Source organism: Salvelinus fontinalis, chromosome 6, assembly GCF_029448725.1.
Source record: "Salvelinus fontinalis isolate EN_2023a chromosome 6, ASM2944872v1, whole genome shotgun sequence".
NCBI classification, from domain to species: domain Eukaryota; kingdom Metazoa; phylum Chordata; class Actinopteri; order Salmoniformes; family Salmonidae; genus Salvelinus; species Salvelinus fontinalis.
Genome location: NC_074670.1, coordinates 38,711,116 through 38,726,045, shown reverse-complemented (window position 1 = coordinate 38,726,045; position 14,930 = coordinate 38,711,116). Strand labels below are relative to the sequence as shown.

The following is a 14,930-nucleotide window of genomic DNA, read 5'->3' as shown; positions in this document are numbered from 1 at the left end:
TTTGACTGGAGCCTAGCTTATCTACTATTATTGTGTAAATGTCATTAAATTCCATAGTTTGTGTCTTGGGACCACAAATTATTTAATGTTCTAGATTATTGAAAATAAACTGCCAGGTAATTTGTTTGGCCTCTATCTTTGTCAGTACATTTGGTTACGTTTTTGTGTCAAAGGGTCATTTTGTGAGAGGGAAGCCCGGACTGAAAGAAACCCCTGGCTCCATTTCCCTTTGACCTTAGTGTTCGGTGATTGCAGATCTGTAAACCCCAGAAGGGTGTAAGCAATAATGCGTATGCTCCCCGAATAGTGTTATATTACCATATTGATTGCACCTATCCTGTTTGTATAGATCTGCAAACCCCAAGAGGTTAGGACCTTGGAGGTGGCGAAAAATAGTTTTCGGACCGGTCCACAGAGACACAGCTCCCACTGGAGGATGCTGTGTCCTGACATTCCATCGCCGCATACATCATTCATCAGAGGCACATAGGGTGTTTCGCGCGGCAGCCATGGCGGTGCCCCTTGCGCATTTCGATGATGAGTGGCACGATTTTAAGGAATTTGAGCCGGTTTCAGAGCAGGGGACTCGTATGGACCGAGTAAACTTGGTTGTCGAGCAGGTGACAGGCGTTGTGATGGTCCTTCCAGAGCTTAACAACAGTTTTTCGGGCAAAATAGGCAGTTTAAAGTCCATGGAAGATCTGGTGAACAATTTCGACGAGAAATTGACAGTGTGTTTCCGAAATTTCAACACCAAAACTGAGAACATTGCCCCTGTAAACATTATCGCCGAGGATACAACACTGAGGAACGACGAGTGAGTACGCGAAGTGACTCGTGGCCAAAGTTAGTTCGTCCCTTGCAACATACTATCAAATTTCAATGTCTCGCTCTGCATAATTGCGTTCCCCTCATACATGCAGTCACGTGTATTGATAGTTTATCGCTAGCTGCCAACATTCAACATTGTATTAGAAAGGCGTATATCATATTTACACATATTCAAGAATATTGCTATAGGCTTACAGTAATGCTACATACATTTCACTAGAAGTTTACGTTTATAATTATGCTTTTCATGCATTATTGTTGCTATGCACACTGTCAGTTATGCTGACGATTTGTCAATAAGCAATGTTATCAGTGGTCATGTGACTTCTCCGTCAAACTAGATTTTAGAACTCACATAATCTCAGTTGAAAACATGTCCGTGCATAGTGTCCCAGATATGCCCAACAAAGACATCCTACTAAACTCTAGATTAGAATGTTGACCCAAATACCCTTCCCTGGAGTTCAGAATAAATAGGACAATTCACATTTATCCTCTCCTAAAAGATAAAAGATTTGGATAATGTCTTGGGTAGAGATAGTTGATCCCACTGATCTGTTGGTGGTTAATAAATAGTTAGCCTAATACTATGCTGTTTATAAATTATACATTCGTTTTTAATGCCTCACCCTTCCCCTTTTCACTATTCATAATACTGTCTTAAAGCAGTGCGGCTGTAGCATAATCAACAGCCCAAACATATCGCACAGCTAGAGGATTAGTCCTCATTTTACTGCTTCCAATGTATGTTTTTGATTGAAAATGTACAGCATCATCTGGGTAAATCTTTTGTAAGGTCTTTGTGACCTTTGTGGCATCTGTCACTTAGCAACCAATATTTGGCTACATGCACAGTGCAGCATCATTATCACAAAAATAACCACTGTTGACCATTGTTAGAAGTTAGCGATCACTTCTCTACATGGGTTTTGGACCTACAGATGGTGGTGTTCACGTTTATGTGTCTCTCGTCTCATTTCCCCCACAGGATCTGGAATGCTCTTGCAGATAATTATGGTAATGTCATGGCAGTGGACTGGAAACAGTCTAGAACGCGCTCCCTCCATCTCCCCAGTCTAAACCTCGAAAACAAACCAGTGAGTCAAGTTCTTGCTTCATAGAGGGCTCTCTCTTTGCCCCTTTCCTTCCACCCCACTCTCTCTCTCTCTTTCTCCCTATATCCCCACCACTCCCTCTCCCTGCCCCTACCTTCCTGTCCAATCTGTTTATCGCTCCAATCTAAAATTCAGATTTCATTGTGCCAGGATTTAGTTTTGATTAAATCCCCTCCCCCTGACCTGTCAGAGGGTGGATGATGTAACACTGGAGCTGTCCGACGATGAGGAGCTGAGGGAACAGATGGACATGCACACCATCATCGTCTCCTGCCTCAATGACGAACCCCTCTTCACCGCAGAACAGGTAGGGCTACCCACCAATTTACCAACCTACCAACCCACAGCTCTGCCTGTAATAGACCAAGATTGACCTGCACTTTATCAAAGATAGAATACAGTGGAGCAGAGCTGGGTATGGGGCTTGTGCCTGTTGCTTGAATGTGCTTTACATAGACAGATGACAGGTGGACTGAGCCGGTGTTTGTGTGTTAACCAGAGTTGTGGTCTATTCTATTGACATTTCCAGTCAATTCAGGAATAAAATGTATGGAATAGCACTACATGGAGAAATTCTATGTCCAATGCAACAGACAGGAATAGAAATGGAATTGATCCCAAATGTGTGCTGTTACCGTGTGTATTGTAGGTTATTGAGGAGATAGAGGAGATGATGCAGGACTCTCCTGACCTGGAGGCAGAGCAGAACCACCCCTCTCAGTCAGACCTCTCCATGCTCTCTCTAGACATCCAGCGCTCCAGAACAAACCACAGCTATGAAGAGCGTGAGTATATCTCTGTCAGTTAGGTGTGTGTGTGTGTGTGTGTGTGTGTGTGTGTGTGTGTGTGTGTGTGTGTGTGTGTGTGTGTGTGTGTGTGTGTGTGTGTGTGTGTGTGTGTGTGTGTGTGTGTGTGTGTGTGTGTGTGTGTAAATGGTGTGAGGGAATGGGAGAGGGAGGTTGAAAGTGTGTTTGCACCCTTATGCTACATTTCTGTGTGTGTGTGTGTGTGTGTGTGTGTGTGTGTGTGTGTGTGTGTGTGTGTGTGTGTGTGTGTGTGTGTGTGTGTGTGTGTGTGTGTGTGTGTGTGTGTGTGTGTGTGCAGGAGAGAGTACCCTGTGTGTATCAGAGCTGAATGAGAGACTAGAGGAGGTGGAGACGGCCATCAGACGTTACAGTGAGGAGCTGATTCAACACCTGGCCCTCAGGGACGAACTAGACTTTGAAAAAGAGGTGAAGAACAGCTTCATCTCTATCCTGATAGATGTGCAAAACAGACAAAAGGAACACAAGGAACTACTGAAGAAAAAGAAAAAACTCAAGAGTGGTGCCGGGGCGCCGCAGGGCCGACCAGAGAGAACACAAGCACTAGGATCAGTGAGTGACACCATCCATGCTGTGCGTGCACACACACACACACACACAAACACACACACAATGCCTGCTGATCCACTGTTTTATGGCATTGCTTACATTCAGAGTGGACAGTTTTAGTAACCTTTTAAAATGTATTCAAACCTTATACAACTAATTTCTTGCTTGTGCAGATGTCACCCCTTATTACTATCTTGATACCTTATTACTTTGCTCTTTTTACAAACTAATTTACTGGTTTATTGTTTTGGGGATATTGACCTTTTAAACCTTGCATATGGTTCATTCTCTCTTCACCTGCTTGTTTCCTGTTTGTGTGCCTCTTACTTCCCGTTTCTCTGCATCACTTCCTTCCTCTCTAGCGCTTCAGCATGGAGGGGCTCTCCTCTGCCATTCAAAATGGCTTCCGGCAAACTTTTGGGAGTGGTGACATTGAAAGACAGGTGCCTGTATTTCTCTCTTCTTCTCTGTCTGTTGCCCTCTTCATTGGTGCTGTGTGTGTTTTTGTTGGTCAACTAGATGGTAATTGTACATGAAGTACAATTGGTGGGACTTGCTTTAACTCTTTAGAAGTATTTTTGTGTTAGTGGTAGAAGTTTAAAACGTTTTACTTTACTATTTAAAGCAAAGCAGTTGCATATAGTCAACGTTTATTGTAGTAAAATAATTACTTTGATAAACTACTATATCAACCGTATTGATTTGGATTGTAGGGCAGTTAGATCACAAAAATGTCTCAGTTACAGTTGTTGCGTGTGAAAACTAAAAGAAGAAACATATAGAACAAAGCATTCTTTTGTTAGAAGATGGGAATAAAAAGCAGGATCATGTGGACAACACTCTTAGGAAAGCAAAGAAACTCTGAATCAATCATTCTGTGGGTTTCAGATCAATAGATGCACGATTTACATTTGAAGTTTGATTTTAGGTGAATGATGATGTAATGATTAAAAAGTTGTACCTTATTATTGTGGGAGAGAAATATCTAGTGGTGACAACTCTTTAAAAGTATTTGTGTGGTAGTTGAAGAACTACAGTGCCTTCAGAAAGTATTCACACCCCTTGACTTTTTCCATATTTTGTTGTGTTACAGCCTGAATTTTAAATGGATTTAATTGCGATTTCGTGTCACTGGCCCACAATACTAGTTACTCCACAATACTAACCTAAATGACAGAGAATAAAGAAGGAAGCCTGTACAGAATACAAATATTCCAAAACATGCATCCTGTTTGCAATAAGGCACTAAATTAAAACTGCAAAAAATGTGGCAAAGAAATTAACTTCATGTCCTCAATACACAGTGTTGTGTTTGGGGCAAATCCAACACAACACAAACTTTTTAAGCATGTGGGTGGCTGCATCATGTTATGGGTATGCTTGTCATCAGCAAGGACTATGGAGTGTTTTAGGATAAAAAGATACGGAACAGAGCTAAGTACAGGCAAAATCCTACAGGAAAACGTGGTTCAGTCTGCTTTCCTACAGACACTGGGAGACAAATTCACCTTTCAGCAGGACAATAACCTAAAACACAAGGCCAAATATACACTGGAGATGCTTACCAAGATGACATTGAATGTTCCTGAGTGGCCTAGTTACAGTTTTGACTTAAATCGTCTTGAAAACCTATGGCAAGACTTGAAAATGGCTGTCTAGTAATGTTCAACAACCAACTTGACAGAGCTTGAAGAATTTTAAAAAGAATAATGTGCAAATATTGTACAATCCAGGTGTGCAAAGCTCTTAGAGACTTACCCAGATAGACTCACAGCTGTAATTGCTGCCAAAGGGGATTCTAACATGTGTTGACTCAGGGGTGTTAATGCTTATTTATGTAAATTAGATATTTCTGTATTTTTTATTTTTTTTAAGCATACTAACATTTCCAAAAACATGTTTTCACTTTGTTGTTATGGGGTATTGTGTGTAGATGGGTGAGAAAAATAAATATTTAATCCATTTTGAATTCAGGCTTTAACACAACATAATGTGGAATAAGTCAATGGGTATGAATACTTTCTGAAAGCAGTGTATTAAGGCTGACCCCAGTTAGTTGATTGTTTGGTCGATAGGCTGTTGGTCGACCGAGATTTATTTAGTCGAGCAGTGGAAAATATACACTACATGACCAAAAGTATGTGGATACCTGCTCGTCAAACATCTCAATTCAAAAATCATGGGCATTAATATGGAGTTGGTCCCCCCCTTTGCTGCCAGAATAACCTCCACACGTCTGGGAAGGCTTTCCACTAGGGCTGGGCGATATGGCCTATAACTCATATCTCGATTTTCTCAAACTTATGGGAGATTCACAATATATATATATCTACATTTTTAAAAATGTTTTCTCTAAATGAGCTTTGTTGTACAATTTAAAGGTAAAATACACTGTATTTTAAACAGTCAGCAATAATCTAATGAATACAGAACTAGTGAAATTATACCTAGGCTGAATATATGCCTTAAAACAACCATAAGACCCACTAATAATTTAATTATTTTATCAAAATAGTTGTACCTTCTTTTTTGTAATAATCACTGATCTGGCTTTCAGGTCTGTCTATAAAAATGCTATTTTTGTTTCAATTGAACCAGATCCATGCATAATGTACATCAACTAATAATGTATCAGGCATTATAGAAAATGAACACCGGTCTCATAAACAATCTCTCAAGCACAAGCCCACGTGCTAGTAAGTAGCCAGCTAATATTTATATTTCAAGTTTAGCCAAATTGGATCTAGGTATAATTTCACAAGCTCTGAATTCAGCTGACAAGGCAAAACAGTTGAATTGTTACGAACACAACCTTCTGTCCGTCTCCAACTATTTGAACAGATGTTGAAATAAAGTAACCTACCTTCTTTCTCAGAATGAGAACGAGTTTCCAATTCCTTATATAATTGTTTTATTCTTATTGCACATTTATAAAACACAGACTAAACAGCTGGTATAACTATCTTTATTTGACAAAAATGCTGCTAGCGATACATGGTACCGTAATGTGCGTGCTACAAACTGATCATTCATTTCCCAGAATGAATGTTCATTGGTACATCCGTTTTAGTAGTCTACTCTGCTTGAAATTTGAGGAGTTCAAACATAAACAGGGTATGGTTCGAAAGGTTACCTTCTCCTCTATTACAGTAAAATAATGTCTCCATGTGTTTCGGTGTCCATGTGACCGATTCTGTTGGACCAAACCTCAAATGCAAATAGCAAGTTGAAACCGTTTGTCAGTGAGGAAGAAGTGATCTCTCATCTTTGTTTTTGTGAGTTGTAGGGGGAGTGTCTTGGGAGAAAGAGGTGAAATGAGAGGTTTCACTCTCGCTAAAATCTGTCCAAAATAAGGCCAATGTGTTTCTATGCGCTTATTTTGAACCTAAGCTTGTCGCCTGCACTCCCTGCCTTCAAAAAAACGACTCCTGTTGTTAGGGCGGAGACATGAGCATCTTGTCATTATATACAGATCTCTGGTGTAAATGGGAAGGTGCACAGCACAGAAGGGAGCGAACGAGACGAGACCAAAAAGACAACATGAGAACAAGCGGACATAAGTGCTCATGAAAACGAAAAATACAAAAAACCTTGATTCTGCGATACAGGCATTTGGAATGTTGTGTAAAAAATTAATTCGATATATAGCCTAGCCCTGTTTTCCACTAGATGTTGGAACATTGCTGCAGGGACTTGCTTCCATTCGGCAGTGAGTGTCAGAAGACAGAGGAAGAAGACAGAGGATTTTTACGCGCTACGCACTTCAGCACTCGGTTGAGCCGTTGTTTGCGGCTGAGCCATTGTTGCTCCTAGACATTTCCACTTCACAATAACAGCACTTACAGTTGACCGGGGCAGCTCTAGCAGGGCAGAAATTTGACGAACTGACTTGTTGGAAAGGTGGCATCCTATAACGTTGCCATGTTGAAAGTCACTGAGCTCTTCATTCTACTGCCAATGTTTTCCTATGGAGATTGCATGGCTGTGTGCTCGAATTTATACACCTGTCAGCAACGGGTGTGGCTGAAATAGCTAAATCCACTAATTTGAAGGGGTGTCCGCATACATTTGGCCATGTAGAGTATATAAACAAATTATGGCACACAAGAAACCTGTCTGATTCACGCCTGTCTGAGTAGACTCATCTATTGCAGAGGCCGCAGGGATGGCACACCAGTATCACCAGTAGTACATTTACTGTTAACTCCCATAATTTCTAATCTACAATGTTTGTTTGGCCTTGGTAATTTCTGTTAATGCACTCAATATATTATTATTATTATTATTACAGTTTTACCATTGTCATTGTAGGAGTGGACACGTTGTTTGCAAAGCGCACAACTTAGGCGGTGAGAAAAAAAAGTTATGGTTTATTTCATTCCATTTATGAGTTGTCAATTTATTAATTGTCTCTTGTTTGGAGCACTCCTGTCAATCTTGAGTAAGGGACACACAACTGATTACGCATATAGAAGTAGGACTAGTCTACTTGGTCTGCGAGCAAATGTTTGTCTATAATTTTGCCCATTTTAGGATCTAATACTATTTATGATTGTCTTAACTCACCATCACTGTGGAATTTCTGAAGGTAATTTTTTCTTCACATCAAGCAGCGAGTTGACAAAGTCTGTTTTTATATCCATTGAAAATGACAGTTGTTCTTCAACACAGCCTATTTGAAACATCTTTCCAGCTCTCTCCCTTTCGATTACCGCTCAGCATGAAAGGGGAAGAAATGTCATGCTCTGATCCGGTGGAAGCGTCATAAAATAGGTCTACCTGATTACTTCTTATCCCTTGTGCAAAATAGCCTGCAGCTGTGTCTGTCTGTCTAGAGTTCACTGGAGCTGGAAACTCTGAGGACCCAGAATATTTTATACAATGTTGCAAGTTTGCTAGCAGGAGTTTCAGGCCAGACCAAGTTAATATAATAGCTGACACAATGCAAGTTCCTTGCAGACAGGTCATGCATAGCCAATGTGATTTAGATTATATTTATTTTTATCAGGATATTTTCTACCTGCAGGTTGCAATGTTTTTATTTGTTGTAGGCTATTTTTACATATTGGCAATGAAAATAAAAGTTACTTTTAGATTTGTATCATTTTCATTTAGATATAATTTAGATTTACCACATAACATTCATTTTGAGATATGAAGACTTTATTATAAATTACATTAAATTAAAGTTCCATGTAAATGTGCATATTAAAATCATAACTGGCATGTAAGATCAGTAGAAATGGTATGATAACTTGGCACTCCAAATGGAAAAGGTTGCCGACCGCTGGTGTAGCCCATTACCGGCAACTTCAGGAGCTTAACAGCAGAGACAGAATCTGAGAAAGCCAGCAACAACGGGAGGAGGAAAGTCAGGAACAGGTGTTTTTCTTCTGGGTAGGCTATATTGATCTCTGGCTCTCTCTTTAGTCATTTATGTCCTCATTTTTAATTGCGGTGCTTAAAGCATCAGACAAGCTCAGTAGCCTACATATAGTTGATTTTATTCAAACATAGGAAATTTTTTGGACCAAATCAGACGACTCTTGGTCAACTAAGATTTGTTTTAGTCGGGGACAGCCCTACACTGTATGTATAATTGTCACGATCGTCTTCTTGAAAATGAGAGGACCAAGGCGAAGCGTGTGGAAAATACATATTTTATTTAGAAGAGAGACAAAACACGAAACGAACACTATACATAAACTGAAACAAAACAACGAACGACCGTGAAGCTACAAACGTTAGTGCACACACAAGGTACAAACGTTCAACATAGACAATTACCCACATAAACCTAGTGCCTATGGCTGTCTTAAATATGGCTCCCAATCAGAGACAATTAATGACATCTGTCTCTGAGAACCATTCAGGCAACCATAGACACAGCTAGACACCTACACTAAACACAAACCCATCTACTCTACTTAACCCCCTAAACCATACAACCACCCTAGACAATACAAAAAACACATACCTTCCCCATGTCACACCCTGACCTAACTAAAATAATAAAGGAAACAAAGAATACTAAGGCCAGGGCGTGACAATAATATATTTGTATGTAAACCTACTGATAGCTAGCTGTAATTCCAGCTAATAAATAATTTTCTTATGCTAAAAGTACATTTCCTGAAGTTAACACGGTGTGTTTGCTATCTTGTTTTATAGTGTGTATGGTTTTGAAATACGTTATAGTAGTGGTAGTGCCTGCAGTAGTAATGTTGGTGATTGGTTATAGTTGAAAAAGTAGGTAGATGAAAAGCTAGAATAGTCTGAACATATGAAAGTTGGTTTGGTGTATCTAGCTTGAACGGTTCAGAAGTTGCTGTTGGTGGGTTCTTTTATGGAAATGTATGCAATTGTATATACTGTAGTTATAGTTTATAAAAGTTTGAAAGAATTTTAAGTTAGGAAAGCCTGAACATGTGAAAGTTGGCGGTAGTGTCTGCAGTAGTAATGGTGGTGACTGGTTATAGTTCAAAAGGTAGGTAGATGAAAATATTGTTTGATTGGTTAGTTGGGAGGTTAGGATAGCCTGAACTTGTGAAAGCTGGTTTGGTGTCTCTAGCTTGAACGTTTCAAGAGTTACAATTATTGTTGGTGGGTATTATATGCTAATTTAAGTGTTTATAATTTATAGTGCAGACCAGAGCTAGTGCGAACCAAATTGATTTGCAATGACTCCAATGATATCGTCATTTCAACATATTTATTGTATAAAATGGTAGCCTACAATGGCATATATATTACTAGGTGTGCTTGATGGCCAACAGAGGCAAATGTATAATTCTCCACATTTAGCCTAATGTCAGTTTCATTGAGGACTTTTCCCCATAAAAAGAACCAGGCGAGGAAGTTCCATAACTACCATTTAAAATGTCCACTCGGGCAGCCCCTGAGACCCATGAACTGAGCATGCATAAAGCACTTTGCTTGATACCCAAGCAGTCAACTTTAGGATGCAGTTTAAAACAAGCGGATTTATGTAACGCGTTCTAGTGCGCCCAAAGTCATTTTCCAGTGCTTTGTCTCCATTATTTCTTGATGTGCATCAGTTCTATAGTATGAACATATTTTATGGAAAAAGGTGTCTCGATAATGACAATCTAAATAGACTACCTACAAGTGGTAAACAGTTGTCACAATTTACGCGCGTGCTGCTCTCGTTCCTCTCGCTCACTTGACTCAGCCAATAACTGTAGTGCTCTCTCAACACACACACCACTCCTGATCTCTCAATCACTCAGCAACTGCATGACTCACTGCCTACAGTCAGTAGCAGGTCACAGTGAAATATATATGTTTTAAGAAAAATGCCATGGCGGCTGCGGTGCAATTTAGAAATAGCCCAAAAACCCGCGACCAGTACATTTTCACCCGCGACATTGTTTTCCAAGTAGCCCAATTTGTCCAGGAAACTGCGAACATGACAACATTGATGAGAAGTGGAGAAAAAAAATTATGAGAAGTGATTGGGTGAAATATGAAGAGGGTGAACAGTGGCAGTTGTTTTCCAAGGCAAAAGTTTCTAGGCAACAGTTGCCTTGGCAGGCCTGCTCCCTCCATGGCTAAAGCCAGTGTGAAAACATGCTAACAAACATTTGTGCTTTGACACTAAATAAATACCGCACTCTGACCCACAAAAGTTATTTGCTAGATTCATGATAGTGTTGTTAGACAAAGCAAGGAAAGTGAACTTCAAAACGTGTTTCAGTTTTAATGGAATATGCAGCTGTTGTTGGTAAGTAATGAACCTGCTAGCTTCTGACATGACTAACAGCATCTATAAAGAGAGCAGTTGATGGGTTACTAAAACAGCTCTATCGATTGATTGGTAGAAACTATTCTTAATCCGTTGCCAGATTTGAATAGCATTGAAGTAGACAAAGTGTCATACCCATAACGTTTTGCCTAAAGTGGTACACATTTCAGTTGTTTATACAAAGTTTCAGAAAATGTTGTTGATGTTGTTACTAAAACAGCTGTAACTTTGTATCAGAATAAGATATTTTTGTTTTGCATTCAGATTTGAAAAGCAGAGAAGTAGATGAAGATTTCATATGCTCTAACATTTTGTAATAGTTGTTGACTAAGTGGTTAAATTAGATGATTTGTGTAGAAAGTTGCATTGTTTCATTTACAGTGAATTGAATGTTGGAATTGATGATGTCACAATGGGGCCTTTAGAATGTTGAGGAAATTGCCATGAAAGTGGATGGAGGACAAAAAGAAGGACAAAAAAATGTACAACTTAAAAAGTATTTAAAAAGTATTATATATATATTTTTTAAAGTTGTATGTAAGCACACTGGTTCTGACCAGTACGTGCTAAATAATAATAATAAAATGTCAGAAGTATGACGAAGATTTAAAGTCTGGACTTTTGCTTCGCAAGTCCCACCTAAAAATGCTGATTCACCCACAGCGTCACATTTCCATAAACTGAGCATGAATTACTCGCTGTCTCACCTCTGCTGTATTTAAGAAGGAGTCTTAACGAACATCACTAATTGCCTTTCTACATTGGAGCAGCAATTGAACAATTGTATTTAGCATGTATAGTGCCTCGTGAAAAGTCTTCATACCCCTTGCACAGTTGTCACAGTTTTTTCTGCCTTAAAATTACATGTAAAAAGGGATTAAATTAGATTTTTTTTCTCCGACCAATCTACACAACCTACTACACAATTTCAATGTAAAGGAAAATTATAGAAAATGTTCTTAATTAAATAGAATAAAAAACAAAGATGTCTTGATTGCGTATGTCTTCACACACCATAGTTAATACTTGGTGGAATAAATTTTGGCAGCCATTACAGCTGTGAGATTAACATTTGTGTAAAGTTGGTAGGATCTCATTCAAAATTATTCACAGCTGTAATGCCTGCCGATGGTGGTTCCACCAAGTATTAACTCTGGGGTGTGAAGACATATGCAATCAAGACTTGTATTTTTATTTGTATTAATTTGGAAAATGTTCTGTAAATCTTCTTTCACTTTGAAAATGTGGGATAGGTTGTGTAGATCAGTAGGAAAACAATATAATGTGTAATTGAATTTTAAGGCAGAAAAATGTGAAAAGTGTACAAGGGGTGTTTACACTTTCACTAGGCACTGTACTTATTCTCTCTCTTTTTCTCTATTGTTTCTACCCCATGGTCTCTCTTAGTATCTGACCACAGTCATCCCATATGAGAAGAAAGGAGGTCCTCCATCGGTGGAAGATCTTCAGATCCTTACCCAAAGTAAGTGGCACCTTAGTAAGTAGCACCTGTAAGGTGCAGAGCACCCCCCATCACATGAATCTTAAATAAATGAAAACATTTGTGCTACTTGAAGAACAAGGTACAGTTGTTTATCTAGTGTTATAGATGTTTGACATTCCCTGGTCAAATACATTCCTGGAATAAATACATTTTTCTGATTGGTTTGTGTTTCTGTTGCAGTCCTGCAAGCTATGAGAGACGACAGTGACAAGGTGCCCAGCCTTCTGACAGACTACATTCTCAAAGGTGAATACACTCAGTCTCTCTCTATGTACATTTTAACATTAGTAGGCTATATTACAGTGAGTTATGTGTGGTTGGCATATGGTTGTCTCTGCATTTTTGTAGAATTCAAGAACATAACGTTTATTGATAACTCATGATTTTCACATTAGGCTATTTTAAGCTAGGCTTTTCTACTGTTTAAGTTGTTGTGCCTTTTCTTTTGTGTGTATTGTACAGGGCAATTTACAGTTGAGTGATCTCCTTTTTCCTTCATTGATTTCTTTAAAACAAATTCTCTTCATTCTTAATTTTCTGTTCAATGTCTCGCTGCATTGTACTTGCTAGCTCTGGTGTGAGAGCCATGGACAGAGAGGTTTGTGGCACACATTCAGACACTGTACTGTGTGGTGTAGTTCACTCATTGCGTGAGAGCACCCCTAGTGGCCACTGAGCTTTAGTGTAATGTAACTGTACCCTGCCGTTGTGTCCTGTCACTGCCCTGCCCCACCCCTCACTGTCACACTACTGCTGTTTAGGGTATGGTAGACCCCATTGCTGCTCCTGTTGGTGTCACAAAGTTATCCCTGACCCACGACCTTGCTTTGCCTAACCCTTCACATCCTCAAGTGATCCCAAATGGACCTTACAGGTTCTACTAAAACGCTCCCTGGGAATCACTACTTTTACAACCATCGGAACCAATTTTTCTTTCTGGGCTCACTGAATACTAAATGGCTGTATTGGCATATTGTGTATTGTTGCCGTATCTGTTTCAAGTGTGTTTGGATTCCTTGAGACAGTTTTCCTGATCAAACCTAGATACTTGGTTATTTATTTCTCCTGTTTTACTATTTCATTCCTTTTTCTCCACCCAAGCCTGTTCTATTTTTGACTTTGTATTTTCCCGTAGTAGCCTAACTGGCATTCACACCTAGTCTCAGCCATACTCATTAATATGTGTTTTTCCCACAGTGATTTGTCCAACATAGACTGGAAGGACAATAACTGACATTTTGGAAACGAGGTGAGGGATCTGGTTTCAATGTCAACAAGCAAAATGAAGAGGACTTGCTCAGTGTATAAAAAATAAAAACATAAGCACACTTCATTTATTCGTAATGATGCATGGTATTTTACCAGTTGCTCCTTTTTGTGTAACACCCATAGATGTTTTATAGCTCATTCAGTTTTATTTTCTCCGTGTTGAGCATGGTGATTTCACAAACCTTGTGTATTTGACTACTTCAAGTATTTTTTATTTTTTTTAAAACTCTAATTACAGTGTCAAATTCAGTACTCAAAGTCATAAGAAAGATACTCATATATTCTAGTGTAGCATCTACTGTATGTGGCTGATTTCAACATCCTTTTGGACGATAGGGAGCCTTACATTTTTGGCCCTGAAGTAAGTTCAAAGCTACTCATATCCAAAGGTTTGTGTCTTAATTGGAATAACCTAATCTGAAGGTCTCAGAAACCACTGAGCTACACTCCACAGCACTTGTAATATCAGGGATATGAAACATTTTAGATTACTTTAAAAGTGATTAAACACATTTCATTAATAAAATAAACCTTGAACTAAATACAAAAAAATGTCTACACAACTCAGTCCACCATTTGGCCTCCCTAAAAGCACTGCATATAAATGTTTTTGTTATAGCTAAATACTGTAGTAGTACCATTGTTGTCATACTTAGAAGGAATTGCAAAGGTAATGTGAACAGCACTGTAATTAATTACAGAGCACTGATGTGACTACTAGCTATGCATTTGAGTAAATAATGATTCACTGAAGCCCTGAATCAGAGGCACTATGCAGCCCAGACCTGGCCAGTCTGTGAAGGCTGTGCACACAAGCTGGGCATTATTATATTTCTATACACAAGAAATTAAGATGCCTTTGTATTTGCCAGAATTCTTTGTACATTGACTTATTTTTAACCAAATGTTATTATACTAAGCTACTTATCTGCTAAACTATTAATTTATTTTGTAAATATTTTATTTCAAATAAATGTATAAAGTCAATGATAAACCCAATTTAATCTGGTTTTGTTTCATTACTGAGTCAACTCCCTTTTTTTCTCCTTGCTCCTACAGCATACTCCAGCTAC

General features: G+C 39.0%; 1 protein-coding gene across 1 annotated transcript; it reads left to right on the top strand.

The window, feature by feature from the left end:
• The first annotated feature begins 392 nt into the window (after positions 1-392).
• LOC129857803 (fasciculation and elongation protein zeta-2-like) lies at positions 393-14,856 on the top strand. Its single transcript, XM_055926389.1, has 9 exons — positions 393-817; positions 1,820-1,928; positions 2,137-2,253; positions 2,596-2,731; positions 3,051-3,322; positions 3,682-3,762; positions 12,492-12,567; positions 12,769-12,834; positions 13,786-14,856. The coding sequence occupies exons 1-9, from the start codon at positions 510-512 to the stop codon at positions 13,800-13,802; spliced, it is 1,182 nt and encodes a 393-aa protein (XP_055782364.1). The 5' UTR covers positions 393-509; the 3' UTR covers positions 13,803-14,856.
• The last annotated feature ends 74 nt before the right edge of the window (positions 14,857-14,930 follow it).

Excerpts from the sequence above, each read along its gene's own strand:
- LOC129857803 (XM_055926389.1), top strand. The coding sequence starts at position 510 with ATGGCGGTGCCCCTTGCGCATTTCGATGATGAGTGGCACGATTTTAAG. Across the intron at positions 818-1,819 it reads ACAACACTGAGGAACGACGA|GATCTGGAATGCTCTTGCAG; the intron begins GTGAGTACGCGA and ends TTTCCCCCACAG. Across the intron at positions 12,568-12,768 it reads TCTTCAGATCCTTACCCAAA|TCCTGCAAGCTATGAGAGAC; the intron begins GTAAGTGGCACC and ends TTTCTGTTGCAG.